Source organism: Paracoccidioides brasiliensis, assembly GCF_000150735.1.
Source record: "Paracoccidioides brasiliensis Pb18 unplaced genomic scaffold supercont2.3, whole genome shotgun sequence".
NCBI classification, from domain to species: Eukaryota; Fungi; Ascomycota; class Eurotiomycetes; order Onygenales; family Ajellomycetaceae; genus Paracoccidioides; species Paracoccidioides brasiliensis.
Window position 1 is genome coordinate 3,153,865 of NW_011371360.1, and position 26,778 is coordinate 3,180,642.

Here is a 26,778-nt window from a genome sequence, read left to right on the forward strand (position 1 = left end):
GGATACAATACAATGGACCAAGCTACAGCCAAGTCCAAGTCACAAGCTCATCCCGAGGGTGGCTCTGCCCGAGCTTTCCCAGCGCTGCGCCATCTCCCGCAGCGGCAAATCTCTTGGGACCGGTAAAACCTCATTTTAACAATGATTTATATTTATCTCCTTCCCTCCGCCGACTTCATTCATCCTCTCCCTCCTCTCTATCTCTCTCTCTCTCTCTCTCTCTCTCTCTCTTCCTTTCTTCCTTTTTCCTTTTTCCTTTTTCTTTCATTTTTCATTTTTCATTTCTTTTTTCTCGCGACTGTGGTTCCATCATATTTCCTCTTTCCCTCGTTTCCCACGTTAATCTCCTGGTGGTGTACTTCGAGATATCTTGCACGGTGTGCAGCCTTTCCCGTTAACTGGCCCGCCTCAATTGCGTTTCCTTGGGGGCATCTCACCTCAAATATTTTATAAAAACGCTTTTTGCTTTTTTTTAAATTTGAGATCCGTGAATATCCTCTTTTCTCTCCGGATCCCCGTTTCATTGATGATCGTGTATTTTTCCTGGTCTCTGTTCCCCCGATCTCCTCACAACACATTCATCGATGCCCCGTTGTTAAGTGAGAACAGTACGACGCTAGGACACTCGCTATATGAAAGGCTAGACTTGACGCATTCCTCATGTCTTCTGATCCAACACCGCCTCGCCCCTCCTTGACACTAACTTCTGGCGATATTGATGAATCTGCAGCCAATGACTCGGACCATCCAGTCCAAAATAAAGTTAGATGGAAGAAGCTACTGGGAATAAAGACTGGTGGCAGAGAGGATGGATCTGATGCGCTGAATGATCCCTATCCACAACGGGAGAAGTGGTCTCTGGGTATTCTCAATGATAAGGAGACTGAGGAGGTGCCTGGTAAGTATTTCAAAAAATGCGTTGTATGCAGCGTTCCCAACCCAGAAAAAAAAATTTTTTTTTTCTTTCTTTCTAATTTTGCTTGTAAATAGGTACGGTGCTTTTACTCGCTTCCAACAGAAACGAGCCCCTTGGACTTCGACAGCAGCCTGCAAGAACGTCTGCGTCATCTTTCCCTTCCCCGTATCCTCCCTCTCGATCCTCCTCTCGTACTCCGGTCCCCCAGAAAAAGCGGACAGCCGATGGCGCGATTGTGCTAGACCCTCAGCCGGACGATTCACTTAACGATCCGCTTAACTGGCCCGCTTGGCGTCGTGATCTGTCCCTGATGTCCCTGGGCTTTTATTCCATGATTGGAGGAGGCATGACGCCCATTTTGGCTGCTGCATATAACGATGTGTCGGAATCTTTTGGTATTACCTCACATGAAGTGGCATTGACCACTGGCTTATATATGTTGGGCCTTGGCCTGGGCTCAGTGATTATGTCCCCAACGGCAATTCTTTACGGCAAACGTCCCATTTATATTTCGGGCTCTGCTATGTTTATTGTTTCAGCAATTTGGTGTGCCGTTTCTCCCAATTATACGAGCTTGCTTCTAGCACGAATTTTTCAGGGCATCGCTGTCAGCCCCGTTGAGTGCCTTCCATCTGCTACAATTGCGGAAATTTTCTTTTTGCATGAGCGTGCATATCGTGTTGGGATTTACACTCTCCTATTATTGGGTGGGAAAAATTTGGTGCCCTTGGTAAGCGCTGCGATAACACAGAGATTGGGTTGGCGCTGGGTATTTTGGTGAGCCCCTTCCTCCTTAAGTTTATACAGAATATCTGGCTCATTTTACAGGATTGTGGCAATAACGGTTGGGTTTGGCCTTGTTTTGGTGTTTTTATTTGTTCCGGAGAGTTTTTGGGATCGGACTCCGCGTCCCCGCCACAAGCGTCCTGCCTATCGCCGGAGTCTGTCTGACCTAGTGACTTCCGGGCGTCGAGGACGACCTTCAAATCCTTTAACCCCTTCGGTGGAAAAGGATCAAAATGCACTGATGCCGCAAAGATCGTCAAAACGTACGCAAGCCCGCGTCGATTTTGTGGAGGATATGCAAGAGAAAAGTGAGGCCAAGGGGGGAGAGGATCGTCATGACGATGGGACAGCCCATGCTCACATACATAAATCTTCAACTGCCAATACGGACAGACCCGCTCCAGAGGAAAAGGATCACGTCGGAGAGGGACCTCAGCTGCAACCTTCTTTACTGGTCGACGATCACACTAGCGCACCTAATGATTCAAGTCTACGAGGCGAAAGTGCGGATATTGAAGCATCTAGTTTCGTATCAGCTTCTCGTCGGGATCGATCCGCTGCACCCTCCTCTTCATCGGTTCCTTCAATCCACCCCTACACGAGCAATCTCCAGGCTAGTCCTCCTCAGGGATATATCCAGTCTCTTCGTGTCTGGAATGGACTCCTCTCCCAGGATAAGTGGCTGCGCGTCATGATCCGTCCATTCCTCCTTTTCGCCTACCCTGCTGTCTTGTGGTCATCTATGGTCTATGCGCTCTCCGTTGGATGGCTGATCGTCCTGTCGGAAGCTGTGGCAGAAATTTATCGAGATAAAGATAGTTATAATTTCTCCGCGCTCGCAACAGGCCTCGTATATATTTCCCCCTTTGTCGGTGGCATCTTTGGGACAGCAGTTGCGGGCAAAGTTTCGGATATTATCGTCCGGTTCATGACACGCCGAAACGGTGGGGTGTATGAGCCCGAGTTTCGCCTTGTAATGGCTGTGCCAATTACAATTACGACAGCTATGGGCCTCATGGGCTTTGGATGGAGTGCTCAAGAAAAAGACCGGTGGATCATCCCCACCGTTTTCTTCGGCATACTCTCCTTTGGATGCTCTGTCGGAAGTACCACTGCCATCACCTTTTGCGTCGACAGCTACCGTCAATACGCTGGCGAGGCTCTGGTTACGCTGAATTTTTGCAAAAGTAAGTCGACAGTTTCTACGCATCAAACAAATTCCTTCACAAAATCAAACCACTTGCTAACAGGTTTTCAACTCTTTTCAACTCATAGACGTGTTGCACGGTTTCGTGTTTTCGTTGTTCTTCGTTCAATGGCTGAAAGCTGATGGAGCGCGCGATGTTTTCGTCGCATTGGGTGGCATTCATATCGCCTGCATGCTCGCCTCGATTCCGATGTATATATTCGGAAAGAGAGCTCGCATGTGGACGGTCCGCAAACGATTGATAGAGAAGTTTTAATGTTTGATACTATAGCATCAGTATGAATTTCAACCTGATGGTTTTATGGGAAGTCCTCCGTTCTGGTGTTTTGTTTCCGGAGGTTTCCTCATTTCCTGATCAAATTTCTACAATCTATATATGTCTTAAGCCATACTATTTACTCTTGTAGATTGATATCCTCCTTTCTTTGCTGCATTTTTTTCTTTCTTATAGCATTGTTTCATTTTGCATCTACGCGAGAAGGGTTTGTGTCTTTTATCAACTTAAGAGTCTGCATTATTTTCTCCGTAATATTAATTCAGGTGGTATATCACATCATCTTTGTATAATTAGCTACTTATAATTTCAGTGCTGAGAAGGCAAGTCAACTTTCATACAGTTGAAGAATAGATAATGAGCAACTGCAAGTGAGACTGTTAATACTACAGACTGAGCTTTGTCTGCTATGATTATACTTAAGAGAGTTTCATCAGGTCTTACGATTTAAGCAGCTGTCAGTAACTAACTAGTTAACTAGTTTAGTTAGTTACCTGAGTAATTGATGTTAGTAAGAAGAGTTAAACAGCAAAGCAGCAAGATCAAATATTATATAATTAGATATTTTTCATAACTGACAAATTTCATTAATTAAAGTTTTTATTTAGCTAATTAAAGAATATCAGCTGATTATACACAGTACTAATAAAAATAAAAGTAACTTTATAAAAATAAAAAGTTATTAACATAATTCATCACTAAATGCATCTCATTATTCAATATATCACTTTTCATTTTAATTAATAAATCATGAAATCAAGTAATTAGAATTTCCCATATTAAATATATATATATTTTTTTTAAATTTGTTGACAGCTTCTAGCAGTATGACTATGTTACACTGCAGCAGTATGATGAAACTCATTTTTTAAACAGCAGATTTAAATTCTCTACTCTCTTCTATACAGCTTGATCAATTGCTTGATTTTTAGCTATTTCTTTCTCAGCTGTTAGAGCTTCACTCTGAGTTATAAATGTATGAACTTGCTTCTTTCTATGATTTTTGTTTTCAACTGCAGCTCTTAGCTTTTTATTTTTCTTGCTATAATAGTAGTACTATGAATAATTAGTCAGCTGATATTTATTTTTCAGCTGATTAAGTGCTTGTTCAATTGAACTGAATAGCAGATTTGTACACTGTTTGATTTTTCTACTTTGACATTCTAACTGTCTTATTCTTAAACATTTTCAAGAGTATAAAATAACTCTGATTCATAAGAATTATCTGAGAGAGTAGAGATATAAAGCTGAGTATATATTTATATAAGAACTTCATCTATATTATATAATATGATATTTATATTTTAAATTTATTTTTAATAGTAAATTCTTTGAATATCTTTTTTTGATTATAGAATAAAATTTAAGAAAATCTTTCTTATCAATATAATTTATCTATAATTTTATATAATTCTTAATTCTTTATTTATATATTTACTTTATAAGTTCAAAGTAGCTCTTCTCAAGTAGATGAGTATCACGGCTTCAATCTAGGTGCAGGTAAAACGGGTGTTTGATTGCCAGCCAGGTAAGCAACTTCAACGAAATACTAAGATGCTCTACGAAATGGGGGTCTGGGGAGGCCTCTGTTTATACACCCTTTTCCACTGCGGTTGCTTGCTGTTGCTAGGCAGTTTCTGTGGGGTATTTGTTTACAGGGTAGTTGCTTGCGCTAGGCCGTTGCTAGTACCCTTTTCGGCCAGTAGCCAGTAGCCATACGCCGTCATAGCGCAGAAGCCAGCGCCATAGCCAACACCATCACAATGAGACGAAGAAGCTGATATATAAAAAATATATAATAGACTGTCATATAATACTGATCAAATTCAGAAATACTATGACTATTATATTTATTCTTAATTAATAGTTTATATTAAATAATTATATAAACTTTAATATACTTCTCACAGATCTTTTTAAAATAAATTATATTTAGTTTATTTATAATTTAGTTATTTTTATTAATTTTAACTATTTAGTCAATTAATAGCTTCTTATATTATAAGATCTAGTTATTTATAATGTTTAGTATAATTAATATAGATAAATTTAATTAATTGAATTAATTTATTCAATAATGATTATTTATTTTTAATTTTTTAACTATAATAATATTAATTTATTATACTTTTTAAACTTAATTATTATTTTAACTATTAATATAATATTTTCTTAAAAGTCAGTTTTATTATTAAAATTATAAATATTTTTATTTACAATATTATAACTTTTATTATAATATTCTTTAATTATTAAAATTACTTTAATATAATTTTAAAATCTTTATACAAAGCTTAATTATAGTTATATTTATATAAGAATCTATTTTTTATATTTTATAATATTTAATAAATTTACTTACTTAATATTTACTTATAGTAGTATTAATTTAAATTATTATTATTATTATTTATTATAAATATATACAGTCAAAGACTATAATATCTATTTAATTAGACTAGAATTTAACTATTTTATAAATTTAATTAATAAATATAGTTTATAATATATAATTATAATATAATATCTTAAAGTGATAAAATATTTAATAGATCTTATAGTAGATAATAAAATTATACAATATTAATTTAATAAATTATCAATAAAAAAATTAAAATTAAAATTAAAAACAAAGAAAAAAAATATTTTAGAGAAAATATTAACAAGTAAATAAACTATAACTAAAATAAAAAATATTTTAGAAAAATAATTGATAAATAAATTAAATTCATAAAGAGTGATATAATATTAAACTTTAATATTACTAATTATAGACTTTAAATATATATCTTATTTAAATTTGAAATTTATTTTTTAAAGTTAATTTTTATTTTTTTATAAAGAAAAAATATATTTAACTAATTAATGAAATATTTTTCTTTTAATTTCTTTTAAATATTATTATTTAATAAGTAGTTTATTGAAATATATTTTAAATTTTTAACTAAATTATAAAACTTATATCTATTTAAATTTTTTAAATTTTTTAATTTTTTTTTCTATATCTAAGCTTTAATTATATTATAAAATTTTTTTTTTTATATTTTATTGATAAGAAATTTTAATTTAATTTTATTTTATATTTTACATATTGACTATTTTTCTTTTCTTTATTTTAAAGCTTTAATTATTTATTAAGATATAATTTTTAATTTTTCTTTTATTATAAGATTAAGAAATAGTTTTTTGAGTTATTTTTTTAAAATTTTAATATTATTTTTAGTCGCTAAATCTACTTTTCCATTTTTTAAAAATATCTATAAAAGCGTGTATTCAAAATAAATAAAATTTAATTTTCTTATCTTTTAGTTTAATTTTTTTTACTATTTTTTAATCAGTTTGAAATTAATTTGATCATTTTAAATTTTATATTTTTGAAATTTTTTTAAAGTTATTTAAGTATTTGAAAATATTTAAATACTTTTAATATTAAATTCTTAAATGATAATTTTTCTTCTTATTATAAAAATCTTTTGAATTATAAGTAATTCAATATTATATATTTTATATTTTATTACTAATTTCAAGAATAGCTTATACTTAGAATTTAATTTAATATATTTTAAAACTATACTAGCTTTTAGATACTTTTATTCATTTCTTGAACCATCTAAATATATAAGTAAAAAATCTCACTTTTTAATTTTTTATTGTTAACTTAAATAAATAGTAGTAAATTTATTATATTTTATATAACATTATAAAGAAGGGCACAGAGTTTTATATAATAGAAGAATAATAATTTAAATTAAAAGTTTTAATTATGAAAGATTGGTATTAATTTATTACAGTGATAAATTATATTATTTTATTATATATAATTATTTTTTATAGTTAATTATTTATTTATTTTATAATTTTATTTATTAAAGAAAAAAATATAAATAAATAGATAATATATATATATATATATATATATAACATCTTCTTTATTTTAACTTATATATATTTTTATTTTAATATTTAAAAATACATTTTCAGTCTCTACTATGAAACATACTACTGTTATTAAGAATTCATATTATTTTAACATCTCTTTAGGATGAGATATATTGAATGCAACTTAAATATGATTTTATCAGAAGTTCAATTTTCTCAAACACACTATTAATAACAAACAAGCATTGAAAGAATGCTGGGATATAATCTTCTTGTAGGAGACAGGTTCAAGGATAATAATATCAAATAAAAGCATCATGACCTAGTTAGAAACACTTTACAAAAGAGGAAAAGAAAACAGCCAAGATTATTTCGTCATTTTGTGACTTAATAATCAATACCTCTCGATTAGCCAATTTCTCCTCTCATCCTCGCTCATCTTGTTCAACATTTGCTGTTCCCCTCGCCGGACCCCAATATACCTCCTCACAAAGTCTCTACCCATGAGATTTTGAAGATCGATATTTCCTTCGAGGGCCTCAAGAGTCTCATCTAGCGACGATGGTAGACGGGTGGTAATTGATAATGCCTCGCGTTCGGATGGAGACAAGATTGCGGTGTCAACTAAAATATTAAAGAGTTACGGGGTTAATAGATGAACGCAGAATGATGAGGAGGGCGGGTAATGAAAAAATGGGCTACAAGTTCAAAGGGGAATGGGATGCCGGTTATGACTGTATATGGGAGGGGAGGGAAATATTACCATCACAGCCCTTGATTTCCAGTGGCAACCCGGCTTTCAAACCTAGATATCCTGCACAAATAATTGCTGCAACCCCCAGATAAGGATTCGCCAATCCATCCATGGACTTGACCTCCCAATGACCCGGAGAAATTTTTCGAATGGGTGTTTCCCGATTCTGATAGCCCCAGGCTAGCCATACACCACCAGCCCAGACCCCCTCTGCAACTCTCGCGTAGCTTGCCTCTTGGGGAAAAGTAAAGGCTAGAACCGATGGGAGATGCAGAAGCATTCCTGCTAGAAAGGAATCTTCTTTAATTGACGGGGTAATCGAGATATGCGTATGAGCTGCAGTGCCTGCTGCGAAGGGGTAAGGGCGAGGATATAACGTGGCTCGTAACCCATATTGTGCAGCTATGTTGGTGATTGTTTGGCGAGCTTTGATGAGTGTGTCAGTAGCAGCAAGGGGGGTTGATGGTGGTAGAATAAACTCAAATTGGCTTGGACATGACTCGGCATGGAACTGCTCAAGCCGGATATCTATATCTTTCAGTTTATCGGCAATTTTTTCAAGCAATGGCAGAGCCTGAACCGTTTCTGAAGTCATGCCGGACCATGAGTGATTGGTAAGCCAAGGGGAGTAGGTGGTTGAGCCGTCTTCCTTGGTTGTGGGTTTCAGGAAAACCACTTCTATTTCAAAACCTATAAGCGTCTCAACGCCATATTCTGTTTGACATTTGTTCGCAATGCTTTGGAGAATGGTTCGAGGACATCCTTCCAATTCTCCACCTGCTTCATTCCTCCAGAATGTCATAACCGTTGCACTGTTTGAGGATAGTCCGATGTTTCGGCATAAGGTAGTGAGGTCTGGAGTTAAGATGAATTGGCCAACAGGCCTCGCGTCAGGGGGAACCAATTGATCGGTTTGTAGCATGTTCAACACTGCTAGAGTAATACCTACTGTTCGCTTTGAACTGACAATCTTATTAAACTCCCGAACGGGGAATATGCGGACATGGAGGGTGGCAGTATAATCAATCCATTGCATCCATATAAAGTCCACAGACGAATTCTTATGTAGAAACTTTTTAAGTGTTTCTTCTGGCGTACTCACCCCCGCTGATTGAAGCAACACTGTGGTTGATATGGGAGTTTCGACAAAATTGACTCCGGAAATCTCAGGGGACTGGTTCAGGTTGTAAAGACAATTTGAATTGGAAAACATTATATCCCGAGCAGCCTCGATAGCTTGGGCATAGGTGTAATCACCTTCGTTGACATATTCTGTAAAAACCTAGTGGCACTCTATTAGTTGATTGAGAAATCAATAGATGGTATTTTTCTTACAGTGTCTAGAGCTTGTCGGAATTGCTTGTTCGCAAGCCAGAAATTTTCGGGATGGTAATGACCATCTGTGCTCCAAAGGAGCTTGGTGCTCGGGACCAACTCAAGGCTCTGCCGAAGGATCGAAATTTGAGCATCCCGACTGAGCATGGGGAAGACCTCGCCGATATCTAGATACACGTTCGCATACACGCTAGCCAGGTATCCTGCCTCTCGAGTGTATGGATATGATGAATGCAACAGAACAAAATCAACATTGGGATAGTCTTCCATCAGTTTTTGTAGGTGTGCTGGATTTGAACGTAGCAAAATTATATCGGAGTCTCCTAGTCCAGTGTGGAATTGAATTGGTTTTGAGGTGCCCAACTCAGTTCGCCGCTGGGAGAGCTTTTCAAGAACAGATATGACAAGATAATCGTTAAATGGCTTATCCTCGATCCTGGCTTCCGCGCTTTCCATAAATGTTCGAAAGTACGTTTGAAAGCTGGTGAACAACTCCGCTGCAGAGTGGATTTGGATCTTGAGTCCGGTTCTGTAGCAGATAACAGATTTAAAACCCACAACTTCAGGATCATCCAGTGCATTCTCGATTGCTGTGCTAAAGCTATATCGGAAGTCGTTCCACAAATCTTGAATGACCTCCTGCCCTGCTGTGAGCCAAGATTCCAGTGGTTTATGCTCCACCCGTAGGAGGTCACGGAAGAGAGTGACAGCAAGAGTCTCAATGCGAACAATTCTCATCGATGGTGCATTCGTGAATCCGTCGTGCCACGAGTACGGCTCTACGTCGTCTGCAGTTAAGCCATCATCTATCAATAGCGTATGGGTTCCCGTGAGACACCTTTTAACCAGGCCAGCATAATCGCCCTCAATTTCCTTGTCCCGGGCAGATTTGATGGCACTCAATTCAGGAGCACATCCGAATAGCTCCGATAGCTGGTTGATGGCTCTGATATGAGCGAGGGACTTGGAAGAATGTTTTACAAGGGATTCGCCCTGAGCTTCTGAAGTTATATACTCAAAAGGATATCTGTCATAGTCGACAGCGAAGTCCGCTTTAAGCAAATTGTGGGCATGATTGTCAATGATAGGATGGGTGTAAATGAAGCGCTGCAAAGCTGATATGTCCGCCATAGCCCTGGAGGATAGAACTGAGTTAACCAAGGGAGTTTGTCTTCTAGGGGAGAGGGTCTAGGTGGGTAATGATAGAGACGATCTTGTTGTGCTGTTTAGGGGATTCTAGGAGAATGATGATGAAGATGAAGGAGGAGAATTGATATATATAAACGAATTCTAGCCGCAAATATAGACTGCCTGCGCCCCGACTTTCTCACTGCAACGGCGACATAACTACGCAATTACCGTTTCCGGTCGGCATCAGCAGTGACAGGGATCACCTAGCTCCGTATCACCTAGGAGTGTAACTTCCTTGAATAATGTCCAATGTCCAAACATCGGAGTCGCATTTTGTCTCAGCCGCCGTTCCTGAGCAGAGGGCCATGATTGAGCTGGGATATCATGATCACGTATCAAGTCTCTCGGGGCCTCATAACTGAATGAGAGACCACGTCCTTATGGCCGCGGTGGGTTGCAAAACCTGGTGTGAACATACTTGAAGGCTGCGCGATCGCCATATGATCCGAGAACTTATGCCCCCGGAAAGTATCGTTCCTATATTTAAATAAACATGTAAAACAGGCTGACTGTAAACCCATACTAATCCACTACTGGGCATGTCCTGACACCTAGCTAGTTACATTCAAAAAGTAAGTTATTATGTAAAACTAGACCTGTCGAATGGTTGGTCCTGGAGATGTATGTATTGAACTTTTAGGCTTTTACCCAACCTTTTCCGCTGGTAGTGCTTCGTCCTAACTGGTTAGTTAAGCTGTTGCTCCACTTCTACTTATAGATGTTTAGTTATCCATAGTATCCATAAAGGCGCCGATGAGATATGTACCGTATACCCCCCCCGGGATCATATGTCATATTTACCCATTCGTTAGCATAGCAAAACTATACCAGTGTTGAAAAAGTCTGCCTCTGGACCGTTTGATAGCATGTCCTAACCGCAGAATCTCTTATAGGCTGCTATACGGAGAAATCACAAGTAAGACAGCATAATCAGAAAGAATAATTGCAAATAAAGGTTGCCATGTCAATTTTCTTTTTGTCTGGAGCTCTGAAGGCAATGGGTGAATTAATTGGAAACATATGTCGTTAAAAACAGAAAAACCCGGTTCATCCAGGCTAGTTTTCCGAATTCCTTTGGTCAATTTCATCAGGCATCATTACGCCACACAAGCTGAGAATTATTCCGGATAGCGTTGCCCGTCTGATATAAGAGGAGAACCAGCAAGGGCTGTATGTATACCTTGACCTTGCTCTTTTGTTGTTTCCCTATTGCTCAACTTTTTTTATTTTACAGCAGTTTGATCAAGGATATGTTACAGAGGTAGCAATGATGGACTGCTTTGACTTAGGGGTTACTGGTTGTGTTTTAAATAACTCGAAATCGTCGGAGAATATTATCTAAAATGTTAAAGCCATTGATTGCACTGGTTTAGAATTTTGCACCGCGGTTTCGGGGGTAAACAAACTAATTTAAGGTTTCAGTAAGCAGCTTATTATTGGTCAACCTAAATATAAGCCATTGTAAGAACGGGGTAGAGCTTAACCTTAATTTTCAGGGGAACCCAAGTCGGGAGGTGCCAGCAATATAATAATGATAGGCTGTGCACTCAGTTATCTACTCTGTGCTCCGCAAATGATCGAATGAAATTGCATGGATTTCTTGCGCAAGTGATTGCTCTGAAAAGTTGATTTGTCTCCTGTTCAGGGATTTGACGGATCGTGTTTCCCTATCACTTTACTTTCTCTGGCAAAAAGATGCAGATGAAGATGGCCAGAGAAGATGTTTTTATAAGTAGATAGGAATTTGAATACTTACTCAATCACCAAATGAGGCTTGGTTCATTATCATATTGTCGTGAATTAGAGAGCGTATTTGATCATTATCGAGATATCATTATGGAGATATCTTCACCTAACAGTCATCAACAAAACTCTCCGCAAAGGGATTAAGTCGAATTCAATCGCCCTGGTTTGCCCAACTTAATATTGCCCTTCTAGAGTAAGGGTCCCAGTCTTGGTAATCAGATACTCAGCAACAGCGACGTCTTTACCACTCTCTTTTCCATATCCGGACTCCTTAATACCACCAAACGGTGACTCAGCGGCGGATGAATTGCCTATATTTCCCAGTAAGTCAGCAAGGGAACGGCAGAGATTCTATCAGGATTCTACCAGGACAGAAGGAGAAAACAAGGACCGTGAGCATACCAGTATTCATCCCAATCATCCCCGCCTCCAAATTCTCCAACATCCTCCACATACGATCCACATTCTTCGTGAATGCATAACTAGCCAAACCCATACTCGTGTCATTCGCCCACTTCACCACCTCCTCCTCCGTCTCAAACTTGTACAGTGCTGCAATTGGCGCAAACGTCTCTTCGCGCGATATTAACATTTCTGACTTCATATCAGCGATAATCGTCGGCTCAAAGAAATATCCACCCCCACAGCTCGTGTTCCGTGAGCCGCCTAAAATGACCTTCCCACCTAACTTCACCGCATCCTCCACCTGGGTGATGGCCTTAACAAGACTGCGCTGTGTGGTAACAGGGCCCATGGTAGTGGCTTGCTTGGCACCGTGACCGACAACAAGGGAGCTGGTGCGATCCTTGAGCATGTCGGTGAATTTCTCGTACACGCCGCTTTGCACGTAGATGCGATTGGCCGTGATGCAGGCTTGGCCGGCATGTCGCCATTTGAGAGTCATAAGTTGGCTGATCGCTTGCTCAAGGTTGGCATCATCGAAGACGATAAAAGGGCAGTTGCCGCCCAGTTCAAGGGTAAGTTTTTTGAGGCCTGAGGCGCAGTGAGCGGCAATCAATTTGCCGACACGTGTGGAGCCAGTGAAGGTCACTTTCTTGACGAGTGGGTGTTTGCAGAGGGCTTCGCTGAGAGGCGGGGTGTTATTCAGATCGGTTGTAAGAACATTGAAGACGCCGGGAGGAAATCCAGCCTTTTGAGCGAGATGGGCAAGGACGAGAGCGGTAATAGGTGTTTCGGGGCTGGGCTTGACGATCATCGTGCATCCGGCGGCAAATGCAGCGCCAGCTTTTCGCAACACCATAGCAATGGGGAAGTTCCATGGCACCAGCGCCGCTGCGACGCCAATTGGTTGTTTAAATGTGAACACGCGCCTGTTTGGAGCCGAGGCTATGGAAATTCCACCCTGAATCCTCTCTGCCTCCCCGGCAAACCACCATGTGAAGCCTAGGGCATAGTCGATTTCAGCGCAAGCCTCCGCGATGGGCTTCCCAGTTTCGTGGGTGAGGATTTTGGCGAGATCGGAGCGGGCCTCGCGGATCAGGGTATCCCATTTCATCAAGAGCTGCGCTCTGGTGCGAGGGTTCACTTTCTTAAATTGTTCGAAGGCAGTATGGGCGGCTTCAACCGTCCTGGGAACTTCGGCAGCGGAGTTATTGGGGCAGCTGGCCCACGGAATCGCGGTGCCGGGGTCTGTGAATCAACCATGGAATTAGTACTTTTATGGCTTTCCCTATTTCTTGGAAGATTTATACAGGTTTTACCTATGACTTCAAATCGACTTCCGTCATCTGCCGTAACCCACTCATTGTTGACAAAGGAGTCAAAGTGCAGAAGGCTTGGGTCGTCAAGCTATCCAACAGGAGATTAACAACAATAACTCTTTTTCCCTGGGTCATCCACAGTGCGGAGAACCCAGCTTCTGAAGGTGAAAATTGACATACCTCAAAGGGAAGCTGATATTTAGTCATGGTGGAAGAGGAGATAAGGACTGGGAGATGAGAAAATGCAAAGACAAATACGTCGAAGAAACTTAATCAAGAATTTAAATTAAAAATGCAACAAATTCCTGTCCATCATGGGCGGGGACTCTTTGTGGTATGACAGACAAATGCGGAGATATAAAAAGTCGGCGATAATATTGCGATTGTGTGGTAGACGTTCAATCCCGGGGGGAGTCGGATTCGGCATTCCTGCTCATTGCCGGGAGGAATAGCCGAGATCGGGCTGTTGGTCCGGTTGAAGCATTAGTTACGTAACTAATTTCGGCTATTAACTTGACTAAGCTAACTTAAAACCCTTTGGGGCTTTGCTATGGATTTTCTGACCTTTGAAAACGGGTAACTAACCGTGCATGTTCATCAACAATTTTGCTAAACTATTCACTCCAGCCTGTTTACATCAGCCTGCCTCTTTTTATATATTAACTGGTTAGATGGTATGAAATTCTTATATTAGATGGAAGCCTCTTCCGTATTTATATATTCCACACATGATCAGGCGATTGGAGAAGGCATTCAATATAACTGCCATACGTTCAATAAATACCCAACCCACTATATACCTCTCTGAACTTTCTGATGTTTTCCGCGAAATAACAAAACTCTCCCTCTTCACTGCCAAACTTGCCAAGCAGGGGACTTGAGAAACCCCCGGTGATATGGTTTTAACTGAAAAGTTGTCCGAAAATAAGTTTGACATATGCGGTGAACAAGCTAGTTTCAGGCTCCCTCGCTACATATGCTAGGACAGCGTCTTTAAAGAACAATAAGGGAGATTAATTAATCTCTCATGAGACTGTGCGACATGATACATTGAATGTGGGGCTTAAAATAGGCCTGCGACTTGATCGATAGATGGATGTCTTGGCGGATTGCCAGGGCGCGTCATAACTTCATAGTACGGTGTTTTATTAGCTTATCTCGAACCGAACCCATGGATCCGATGGAAGAAAACGTAGAAATCGATAAATCGTTTCAACTGTGATGAAAGCTTGATTCGATAGTAATGAGTAAATTAGCTCCGTGTTGCAGGATAGTTATCTAGTTTTGGGTTCATGATGGAAGATGTCGTTATATTTTCAAGATGGGCTGGTAAATTGCAGTGAAACCGAGATATTTGAGACCAAGTAACTACCGTCGATCCAAATTTCGCGAGAGTGGGGTTTCAAACACTCATCCGCAGAAGATTTGGATATATGGCAAAAATGACACAGGAAGGGAAACAAATCAACACGCTACTTGGTTATATGCATCTCCAATAAACTCCCCATGCAGAAAGAAGGAAATAGACATCGTAAGAGAGAAAGGTAATTAGCACAGCTCGACTTCGCAAAACTCAACATAACTCTTTCCAACTCTCTTTTCATCACTGTCTGCTGTAGGGACTGCAATAAGTCGTCTCTCCGCCCCAGAGAGACGAATAGCCCGCTGCCGCCTCCACCACGAGCAATTTGACCGCAGCCACGACAATCCCGATCTGGCAAAGGTCCAGAGGAAATCCGTCACCTCCACAATTAGAACTGAGATAAGGAAAAGAATTGCTAGCGTCGTGATGATGAGAAATGTGGTCCATATGGGACGGCCGGATGTAGAGCGAATGAGGGCGTCAATACCATCTATGGTCCATGAAATGAAAACGTCAGTGACAGCAGCAGTTGTTGTTCCTGACAGCAATGAGGGTGCCAGTGTTATATAGTTAGTGGTAGTTGCAGATGATGCTGCGCGTGGGACGATGCCTTGTAGATTATTTGAAATGAATGCTGGCTCCAGCTGTGATTGAATGTCTAATGTCAGAAAATCTTGCCTCAGCGCTTCAGAGGCGTGATTTCTAATTCTGGGGCCAGATGTCAATAGGGAGGTCTCGATTTTGTCCTCCAGTTGCATAAGAAAGGTGGACGGTAGTGGTTTCTCGGGAAGTGTCGAAGACTGTGTCGATAGCGATGATAATAGATTGGTCTTGGGAGCTTCGATATCAGCCAACTCCTGCAGGCATTAAATCAGACCCTCAGCCGAGGGCCAAATTTCTTGAAGCCAAAGCACTATTTTGCGCAGCTCCTTGAGGGAAATGCGGCTGAAATTTAGATCTCTGAGCTGTTAGAGCCGGCGGGTATCGAGGCTCTCTTGTGTGGAGAGGCTGCTGAGTCGCCTCCCTTCCGTTCTGAGGGACTCTAGTTCATATGGTGAAGTGAGTGCGAAGACATCCTGGCCAGGCGCAGCATCCGAAGTGTCGATTCTAGACAATAGAGACTGTGCGAATGGCAAAGCGGTAGCACAAAGGGTGAATTATCGAAGAATAAGAGACGGAAGAAGGAGGGCGATTGGTCTCATTATGTATGTGTGTATGTCACGCAGGTATCCTTCATCTCGGTGGTGGTGATTCTCCAAAAGTTGATGCTCACTACCCGACGGTAGTAATACAGATGCCCAAGCGCTGTGCCGATTTTTTCCCCCCCAATGCAATCTACCCACACCCTGTATAGTTTCTCTCTTTCTTTTCAGGTTTTTTTTTTATTGAACTTATATTGTGCTTCCGTATTCCTTTTGGCTCTTGGTTGTGTTAATAGAAAAAACTAGCAGTGTGGTGTTTTCTAGTTCAATTATGGGGATACCTACAAGACGAACAACGGCAAATACGATTGTGAGGGAGGAGGTGATATTTAAAAAAAGAACCCACGACGCGGACGAAACCCCTTGCTACTGGCGATCAATGTGCTGTGTTTCCATAATTGGCGAGGACTGAAGGGGACGGGAATCACGCACGGATTATGCCGAACAACGAGTTTTCGGGATGGATTCGCACCATTATTTTCCCATGGCTGTCAAGGAAAAGCGTGGATGCCAGAACAGAGGGAAAGCAGCTCATTTTAGCATTTTAAAGCAGATAAGATGGCAGGGATGTATGGCCGTCCATCCAACCGTACACCAAAGGGGGACATCGTGAGTGCGTTTTATAATTAGGCGACTGACAGATCGGCTACGTCCAATACCACCACTAGTTAAATAGTGCATCGTTGGAAGCAAGGTATCTGCGGCATTTGTTAACTCCAAATCACGGAAAACTAAATTGAACAGAAGTAATTGGGTAGCGGACACATTCGGTATTGGGGGTTTTAGGCTGACCATGCGTCCTGGAAGAACACCTCCTTGACTGGCCAATACGGTGTCCAGCTCGATATTCATATGATAATTGTCCATCGATCAGTGATGTGTTAAGTTGTCACATAGTTGGTTACTTGGGGGAGAGCAACTATTGATTGGCTCGGAAGATGCTGAGGTTGTTCTGGATTTAACTCAGCGGCACCAAGGATATCTCCCTCGTTCGCAGTGAAAATGCCCAATAACTAACAACGACTGGTTAGACGAAATCAAGCTTTTGATGCTGCCTCTTGGCTTGCGACTCGCATCCATCTCCAATCACATCCATATCATATAGATATTAGCTTGGAGCGGTCGCAAATACTCACCTGAATTGGGCGGGTATCTAACCAAAACATGGCACAGAAAAACTACTGTCCGGCGTAAAATGCACCGGTATCCCATCGGGTGAAAATCCTTCGTTGGTTGCCAGTTTAGTCTTTGATGTCGCCTCCCAGAATGCTTGATGTAATTGACCGTCTTTGGTCCTCTGGGACTCTGCTAAACACTATGAGCGGCCTGGTATTTTTACATATGACCATCAAGGTGCTGTCACCAGTGCTTTGGAAGACGTATGCTCAGAGCCTCAGCGCTGCTTGAAAATATCTTTTCTACAACTTTGTCCTTTTTTTCTTCTTTCTTCTTTTCTTTTTTCTCTCTCTTCCCTCCTGTGTCCCCTTCTGCCTATGACGCTCCGAAAATTGTAAATGTCAGAGCTGCTAGAGTCTGTATTGAATAGAACTACGGGACAAAGATAACTGATTCTTTCACCAACGTGTGCTCAAGGACGGATTATTGAAACCTGCCGGTGGAAGTACGGAGACCGACCTCAATTTCACATTGAAAAATTATCATTGGATTTGCCGGGGAATCTGATGACTGTCTGTCTTGCGTCTCATGATCTTCCCTGATGGATGCTTGGAAGAAGGAAATGACGTTGTTAGACTAGTTAACTGACTGTCTCCATCTTCTCTCAAAAGTCACCAGTTCGACTGCGAGTAAGCCGCTGTGCTCAGTCCACGCTGAAATGGTGATAATGTTTGTTCCCTTTTAACTAAATATCAGCCTAGTGGAAACCAGGAAATGATTTGCCAGAACGGCGTCCTTGCTGCATGGTATGTACGTAGTTCTCAGTTGGTACCTAAGGATTGTGACAGAATGGCAAGTTTGGTTGATTGCAGAAGGTTGCTAAGCACGACTAACTGGTTAAATTAGTTAACTACTCTGTAACTAGTTAGTTATGGTGGAAGATAGATCACGTGACGGAATTACCTGAATTGCTCATGGTGTGAAAAGCCTGCATTTTATATATATATATATATATATACGTCTCTATATCTCTATATATTCAATCCGCCGAGGGCAGAGATAGAATGTCTAACAAAAACAACAAATTGGACACAAAATTCGATTTTATTTAACACGGCTATTTGAGCCATTTTAATACATCCACAGAACTACACATACGGTCTCCGAGGACGAGAGACAATTTACATCTATGCATATATGTGCGTGCAAAAACTGATAAAGTCTTCCGCGCTCCGGCCACGACGATAAACCTGGCTGAATGGACAAAAGGCATCCCTCTCTTAATGATATGATGAGAGTGATTATTTACCCATTGAGAAGAATAAAAGGAAATCAGAGTGCATCCAAAGTCACCATCACCTCACCAAACCACACTTCATTAGGCCCAATATGATATTTTCGTCTACACGCTTATCGTATCACAACAACGACAGTCAACACTCCAGTATTTTAATGAAGTGTCATTCATATCCTTCACATTATCTGGCAGCGCAAACGGGAGGGAGAATCCACCAATGAATGCCACCTATACAAACACGCAAGCGCATTCACGATTCGCATCCAGCCGCACATGAAGAAAATAACCCAGTCGGATCCCAGATCGCCCACTAGGAAGGTGTGGTAGAATTGCGGTAATGTATGATAGCGACGAGAAATGAACGAACGAGCCGACCAGCGTGCTGAATGCGGTCGTTGAGCCGACACAGATGCAGCCTAAGTTTGTTATGAGGCAACCGCAGGTTACCGTGGCATTGAAGGTGTTGTGAAAGGTGCGGCTGAATGGCGTGGTATTGTCGTGGGCCAGGGTCCAGAAAGTGCGGCCGGCCGTGATGTAGCAGCCGATGCAAGGTATTTGGGGTGGGGGGAGGAGACACACGACAATGAGAAGGCTGATTGCATCTCCGTGGTGTGACTTCTGGCTTGTCAATAGTACTTAGCGAGGGGAAAGGAGAATTTGTGTTCGGGAACGAGGGAGGGGTCATAAATGGCATAGAGAATGGCGAGCAGGTAGGTTATCGCAGCGACGAATCCGACGGACATTTGGGCTAGGAAAAAAATATTGGGTTTTATGAGGATGGTTCGGAGTTACAGAGAGTTACAGACTTGGGAATTTCCTCCTAGTCTAAGACGAAGCTATTGCTCGAATAACCTGTTTGATATTCCAAGCCCCGGCAAACGAAGCTATTCGATGTATATCACCGCCTTTTTACATGTGGCATGTTGGCTCACACCAGGCTCAAAACGAGGACGCTGCCGATAATGAGGGACATACGCAGATTGCTGATGGCAGGCAAGGTTCCGTTGGCGAGCAAAACGATGCAGCGGCATAACCACGTGCAAATGATATAGCTGATGAAGGAGCGGCAGCCCTGTGACTCAGCTCTGGATGGAAAAACATGTACATCGATACAATCTTGTTGGCGAGAACCGAGGACATGGAGGCAGCGCCAAATACCCATGCGAGGCAATTCCAATAGCCGGCGAACCAGCTGACTGGACAGCCGAAACGACCGGCTGTTGTACTTTGCCAATGATAGAATGGAATCATAGCATTCTTCAACTGTCAATTGGGCGTAGCAGAGTCCAAATGGTTGTGCGACATACCTCCAGCCTGACGGTATTGAGGAAGCCAATTCCTCAATGGAGGTGGAAGAAATCCAGTAACAAATCGCGACAGCAATACTAAAAACATTCTACACTAGGAAATGCATTTTCGGTTTTGCTAGATGAAGGCAAGGGGAGTACAAAGCTTACAATTCATATGTTACATGATCTGGTTCATGTCAACTAATATCAGAATATATATTTACGGCAAACTTGCAACAACATGCAATGCTTCCACCCATTGCAATCCATGTGTTTCCCTCGTGATCTCGATAGCACAATACTCATACTCATTAAGTTGAAGTTGCACTCCAGCTCCTGTCATGTCCAGAAGCATTGATAATCTCTTCAGATGGTCGCGTCCCCACGGGATCTGTGGATCGTACTCTCACATCCTTGTTTTCCATTAATGGAGGAGACCTAATTTCAACACATTTACCCTGAGTCACGACTGTTTGGCGCTGGTTAAGTACCGGTAGAATGCTATCTAGGTAGGGCGGTACAGCAAAGTATATGGATTTGAAATTACCGCGGTAAGTCTCCTGGACACAATAAAATGAAAAGGAATAATTAACAATCTAAGAACACTTAGTTACCTATAATGTTTCGGTAGAATTGTGAAATTGAGGTAGCTAGAGGGCAAAAGGCCCAGCATGCAGAACCTTGGTGATTTTCTATTATCATGAACTTAGGGCTTGAAGGCTGTTGTTTTTATTTTAACTTGTTCCTTGGCCAAAAATACCGCTGGAGTCCAGGCTCCAGAGCTCACGGAAAAGATATCGACAACCAATCACAAGGACTAATAGGATGGGCGAGGCAATGATCCAACATTATCAGAAGCATCGTCGAAATCCTTCAAAGCGAGTAAACCCCTGCCATCAGAGGATCTGGATACAATCATGTGGGTCTCAGAAACGGGGACCCAGGTTTTGTCCGCGGCATTATTTACGGTGAGCCAGGGTCCACTCCATCCCCCGTGCTGATAGTGGTCCAGTGGACAGGTTTGACGCATGTTCATGGAGGAACTGCGGGAACACAGATTGCTAAATCCACAGAGAGTTCCCATGCAAAAGTTTCAAAATCAGTTACTGTTTTTCAAAGTGTTTTAATTTTTTTTGAAGCCTGTATACCTTTATAATTATTTTTTGCCGAAAAATTAATTTAACATCTTTGAGCATACTTTCTTAAGAAGTTATGTATTTTAAATATTTTAAGCAATTTGAATAATTTAGTTTAATCTTGTAAGCATAGTTTTTGAGTCATATTTGAGCCTGTTGTTTTAATATAAGAGAATTTATAAATTTTATTGTAAAATTAATTCTCATTTCTAACTTTATCTATTATTTCAAAGTTAAAAATAAGATTTTTATTTAAATTTAAACGTTAATTTAATGAATTTATTTAAGTTTTATCTATATAAAAATTTATTTTATTAATTTACTTAATTTAATTTTAATTTTATAAAATTTAAATTATAATTTATAAGTTTTATTATTAATAATAAATTTATATATAATTAATAATTATAATAAATATATAAATATAAATTGAATATATTAATAAATTAATTATATAAAAAATTTAATATTAATAATGTATTTATATAATAAAAAACTATATTTAAAATATTTATATATTTTTTATTTAACTATAACTTATATATAAAATAAACTTATAATAATTTAATAAAAAATATTAAAATATAATTAATATTATTTTAATAGTTATTTTAATTATTTAATTATTAAAAAAAATAGTTAATTTATATAAATTATTTTTTTATAATAAAAGAAAAATTAAAAATTATTTTTAATATATTTTATTAAAATAATTTATTTATAATTTAATAAATTTATATGAATTATATAATAATTATAAATAATTAAATATTATTTTTATAACTTTAATAAAATAATTTTTAACATATATATATTTATTATTTTTTAAAATATTAAATCATTAATTAATTTAATTTTATTTACTTTAACTATTTAAATAAATAGGACGTATATTTTTATGTTGATATTTAGCATTAGTTAATAGTGTGTACAGTGGCGTGAACCAAAAGTCATTTGTAAAATGATTATCATTAAAGAGAAGAGGTAGCTAACTTATCTATATCCGTTTTGCCACGTCCGAGTACGGAGTAATTCTCCGTGCCCATTGCTGAATAGAGATTTATATCATGTAAGTGGCGCAGTAACTAACTGGTGAAATAGATTTCCCCTGTCTCATGACCCACCTGGAGAGATAATGAGCGTTAAGGCTTGAAGCCGCAGGCCAACTTGGTCTATCAAGGAATGCCCTTTCAACATATCCTCAAAGAATCATACATGTAGAGAAGTACGTACTGACCAAACAGAATATTATTGTTCTCAGAGCTTTTGATGCTTGGATGTCAGTGAACACTCTACATTTTCGTGCCTCTAAACAATCCCTGCTTTCATTGTCGGGTCAGGCACTGATGAACAAGTGTGTCGCGTGCACAATGGCCTTCGAAAATCAGATTGTGTGCCAGTGAGGAAAGCTATTCTTGCCAAGCATTCCCTTTTTCTGGAATTTCCAGGCTTTCAAAATATCACGCATGGGTTCTCAGAACCATCGCGATATGATGGCCCACCCCATGGCCCGCCAGATGTGCTGTAGCGGGTCGGCGGTCGCCTTGACGGAACTTCCCCTATTATTGAAGGAGCGCTATGCTCTTTCGACCATGGCCAACCAACGCCACTGGAGGTTCCCTTGAGTGTTCCAAGGCTAGATGTCCTTGATTTACGTCTGCCGATCCCAAGTTATAAACCTCCATGGACCCGGACGTTATGTCCTTTTCCCTTTTCTTTTCACGCTTTCGCACTCTTTCTACGCTTAAACGTTTTGTTTGCGTCCCTTCGTCAACCGTTGTTTTACGATCACGCTCATTTTCAGAGAGTCTGATATCTCACGACCCTTATATAGTTTCAGGCCCCTATATAACATATTATTGATAAGTCCATTGGTGTGACAATGGTTCTCAAAAGACTCTTTACCGCCGTAGTTGCGGTTTTCTCACTTTTGCATTTTGCAGCTGCTCTGGATCTTTTATCTAGGACAAACCTTGTTGTTTACTATGTGGGTTTCATCCCTTGAATATGACGGTTCATTCATGCTGACCTTTCCCACAGGGTCAAGCACCCGACCAACCGCGCTTACGTGATATCTGTTTGAATGACAGATTTACGAATGTCATTATTTTGGCATTCGTCAATGTCTTCCCGGAACAAGGCAAAGGAGGCTACCCAGGAACCAATTTTGGGAATCAGTGCTCTGCCCAAGTGTTCAAGAATGAGGAAGGTGTCGACACAGAACTGTTAAGCGGTTGTCAAAATCTTATAGAAGACATTCCAGTATGCCAGAGTGAGGGAGTAAGGGTCATGCTTTCATTAGGAGGAGGTTTGGGGTCCTATGCAGTTACAAACAAGCGAGCAGCAGAGAAATTTGCCGATTTCCTTTGGGGTGCTTTTGGTCCCAAAACGCCAGCATGGGCCAACAAACCCCGCCCCTTTGGTGATGTTATTATTGATGGATTTGATTTTGATATCGAGCACAACAGATTTTTCGGTAAGAATGTTATCGCTCTATCAATAGTGAGTTGAAAACTAATTGGATAGTGTATACTCCGTATATTTTCATGGTCGATCGGTTGCGTCTTCATTTCTTAGGATACCCAGCGAAGGAATTTTTAATTTCTGCCGCCCCCCAATGCCCCGTTACCGAGAGAGAACTGGACTCAGTTATTAAGTACGCTGATTTTGATTTCATTTCCATCCAATTTTACAACACATATGAATGCTCCGCGAGGAATTGGGTGATAGAAGGCGATCAATCTGGGTTCACCTCTACCCTTGATGAATGGATGCGACTTATTTCTGATAGCGTCAACCCTGGTACGAAAGTGTTGTTTGGCCTCCCAGGGGCTCCCGACGCCGCACAAGCTGGCTATTACCTCAATGAACGCGAAGTGGGAGAGCTTTTCGACGAGTTCATGGTAAAGTACCCGGACCAAATTGGCGGTGCTATGCTGTGGGACGCGACTTATGCCTTGAGGAACGTAATTCGCAATATTCCCTATATGGATCACGTAAAGTTGGCATTGTTCGACGCCAATTTCTTAGTTTACAGGAGGGAAGCAAACATGACCACCACCACGTCGAGCACTTCAACGAGCACTTCAACGACTTCCAGCTCTACAACTATCACTCTGTCAACTACTGGGTCGGGCTCCACCATTTCGTCGACAACATCGCGTAGAACTGGCTCAACCAGTGCATCTACTATGAGAACTACATCAACTGCTTCATCAACAAGCACTTCTTCAACCAGTGTATCAACTATGAGAACTACATCAACTGCTTCATCAACAAGTGCTTCTTCAACCAGTGCATCTACTATGAGAACTACATCAACTGCTTCACCAACAAGCACTTCTTCAACCAGTGTATCAACTATGAGAACTACATCAACTGCTTCATCAACAAGCACTTCTTCAACTAGTGTATCAACTATGAGAACTACATCAACTGCTTCACCAACAAGCACTTCTTCAACCAGTGTATTAACTACCAGAACTACATCAACTGCTTCATCAACAGGCACATCACAATCAACAAGCACTTCTTCAACTGGTGTATCATCTATGAGAACTATGTCAACTGCTTCATCAACAGGCACATCACAATCAACAAGCACTTCTTCAACTGGTGTATCAACTATGAGAACTACATCAACTGCTTCATCAACAGGCACATCACAATCATCAAGCATTTCTTCAATCAGTGTATCAACTATGAGAACTACATCAACTGCTTCATCAACAAGTGCTTCTTCAACCAGTGTATCAACTATGAGAACTACATCAACTGCTTCATCAACAAGCATATCACAATCAACAAGCACTTCTTCAACTGATGTATCAACTATGAGAACTAGGTCAACTGCTTCATCAACAGGCACATCACAATCAACAAGCACTTCTTCAACTGGTGTATCAACTATGAGAACTACATCAACTGCTTCATCAACAGGCACATCACAATCAACAAGCACTTCTTCAACTGGTGTATCAACTATGAGAACTATGTCAACTGCTTCATCAACAGACACATCACAATCAACAAGCACTTCTTCAACCAGTGCATCTACTATGAGAACTACATCAACTGCTTCACCAACAAGCACTTCTTCAACTGGTGTATCAACTATGAGAACTACATCAACTGCTTCATCAACAAGCACTTCTTCAACCAGTGTATTAACTACCAGAACTACATCAACTGCTTCATCAACAGGCACATCACAATCATCAAGCACTTCTTTAACAAGTGAATCAATTATCATATCAACTGCTTCATCAACAGGCACATCACAATCAACAAGCACTTTTATCAGTTCATCAACTACTAGAACTACATCAACAGACACATCAACTACTAAAACTATATCAACTGCTTCATCAACAGGCACATCACATTCAACAAGCACTTCAATCAGTGCATCAACTACTAGAACTATATCAACAGACACATCATCTATCAAAACTTCTTCAACTGTTTTATCAACAGACACTTCTTCAATCAGTGCATCACTCATTAAAACTACATCAACTACATTATTAACAAATACATCACATTCAACAGACACAGCATATTCAACAGAAACTGAGCTAAGTGGTGCGTCATATTCAATAAGTATTAAATTCATAGAAATAGTCACTAACAAATCTTATCTATTATTCTTAGAATCTACTATGAGAGTTACTACATTTTCAAAAGATCTGCCAACAGCAACAATAACCACAGTAATCACCACCTCTTACACAACAACTTGCTCAACAGGAGTCACTACAGTCACAACTTCATATACAACAACTTATTGTCCAAGCACAGTTTATGCTATTACTTCTTCACCAGCGAGTCAGTCAAATGCAACTCAATCAAAATCAACTGCAATTGTCACCAGATGCTCTTCTTGTGCCTCAACTCCGGCAGCACTACCACTTTCATCAGCATCTCAATATTCTGAAATGAATATATCAGTTACACATCAGTCTGCAATTTCTACTACAAAACTTTGCTCTATGAGACAATGTTCATCTGAGCATTTGTCTACAGATTCAGCTCCAGTTCCTAATCATTCAGACACTTTAAAATTTAAAAAATACTCAACAAGTTCAATAACATCAATGTTTACTGGTACTGCTTCTACAACATCATTTAGTGAAAAGTGTCTAATAACTTTTGCTATTGGTATTTATGTTCTTTTTTTGAGATTTTAATTATTGTTATTTAATTTTTATATTATTTTTTTTCTTTCTAATTTATAACTTGCACTTCAGAAAATATTTATTTTTAATATATTTTTGTTAAAAAATATTTTTAATTTTTTTTAATATAAATACTTTGAATATATTTTTTAGTTTTATGATGATTATAATACTAATACTTCTTTTTTGATAAATTTCATTAAAAAAATTTAAGATTAAGAATATAATCAATATCAGTTGCTAGTTAGTTAATATATCTTTCAAGTAAGTATAACATTTAAATAAGTGTAATATCAATTCAAAATATCTTCTAATTTAACTACTTTTCCAATTTATCATGTAATTATATCATCAATTTGCAATAAACATGCTTTAGATTCACTAGAAAA

The 26,778-nt window shown here is 39.5% G+C and overlaps 6 protein-coding genes across 6 annotated transcripts; 2 read left to right on the top strand and 4 right to left on the bottom strand.

The window, feature by feature from the left end:
- Positions 1 to 660: 660 nt before the first annotated feature.
- Positions 661 to 3,165, top strand: PADG_03342 (uncharacterized protein; the record flags this gene model as incomplete). The annotated part of the gene is made up of 4 exons (XM_010760060.1): positions 661 to 898; positions 991 to 1,693; positions 1,745 to 2,889; positions 2,978 to 3,165. The coding sequence occupies 4 exons, from the start codon at positions 661 to 663 to the stop codon at positions 3,163 to 3,165; spliced, it is 2,274 nt and encodes a 757-aa protein (XP_010758362.1).
- A 4,291-nt stretch (positions 3,166 to 7,456) lies between these two features.
- On the bottom strand, positions 7,457 to 10,282 carry PADG_03343 (uncharacterized protein; the record flags this gene model as incomplete). Its single annotated transcript, XM_010760529.1, has 3 exons — positions 7,457 to 7,686; positions 7,826 to 9,098; positions 9,152 to 10,282. The coding sequence occupies 3 exons, from the start codon at positions 10,280 to 10,282 to the stop codon at positions 7,457 to 7,459; spliced, it is 2,634 nt and encodes an 877-aa protein (XP_010758831.1).
- Positions 10,283 to 12,262: 1,980 nt separating this feature from the next.
- On the bottom strand, positions 12,263 to 14,016 carry PADG_03344 (uncharacterized protein; the record flags this gene model as incomplete). The annotated part of the gene is made up of 4 exons (XM_010760530.1): positions 12,263 to 12,399; positions 12,491 to 13,738; positions 13,810 to 13,897; positions 13,990 to 14,016. 4 exons carry the CDS (start codon positions 14,014 to 14,016, stop codon positions 12,263 to 12,265), a joined length of 1,500 nt encoding a protein of 499 aa, XP_010758832.1.
- Positions 14,017 to 15,357: 1,341 nt separating this feature from the next.
- On the bottom strand, positions 15,358 to 21,112 carry PADG_11589 (uncharacterized protein; the record flags this gene model as incomplete). Its single annotated transcript, XM_010760742.1, has 6 exons — positions 15,358 to 16,029; positions 19,022 to 19,405; positions 19,763 to 20,004; positions 20,095 to 20,172; positions 20,405 to 20,636; positions 20,924 to 21,112. The coding sequence occupies 6 exons, from the start codon at positions 21,110 to 21,112 to the stop codon at positions 15,358 to 15,360; spliced, it is 1,797 nt and encodes a 598-aa protein (XP_010759044.1).
- Positions 21,113 to 23,094: 1,982 nt separating this feature from the next.
- On the top strand, positions 23,095 to 24,119 carry PADG_03347 (uncharacterized protein; the record flags this gene model as incomplete). Its single annotated transcript, XM_010760061.1, has 3 exons — positions 23,095 to 23,199; positions 23,253 to 23,688; positions 24,004 to 24,119. The coding sequence occupies 3 exons, from the start codon at positions 23,095 to 23,097 to the stop codon at positions 24,117 to 24,119; spliced, it is 657 nt and encodes a 218-aa protein (XP_010758363.1).
- A 124-nt stretch (positions 24,120 to 24,243) lies between these two features.
- Positions 24,244 to 25,716, bottom strand: PADG_03348 (uncharacterized protein; the record flags this gene model as incomplete). The annotated part of the gene is made up of 1 exon (XM_010760062.1): positions 24,244 to 25,716. One exon carries the CDS (start codon positions 25,714 to 25,716, stop codon positions 24,244 to 24,246), a length of 1,473 nt encoding a protein of 490 aa, XP_010758364.1.
- Between the last annotated feature and the right edge of the window lie 1,062 nt (positions 25,717 to 26,778).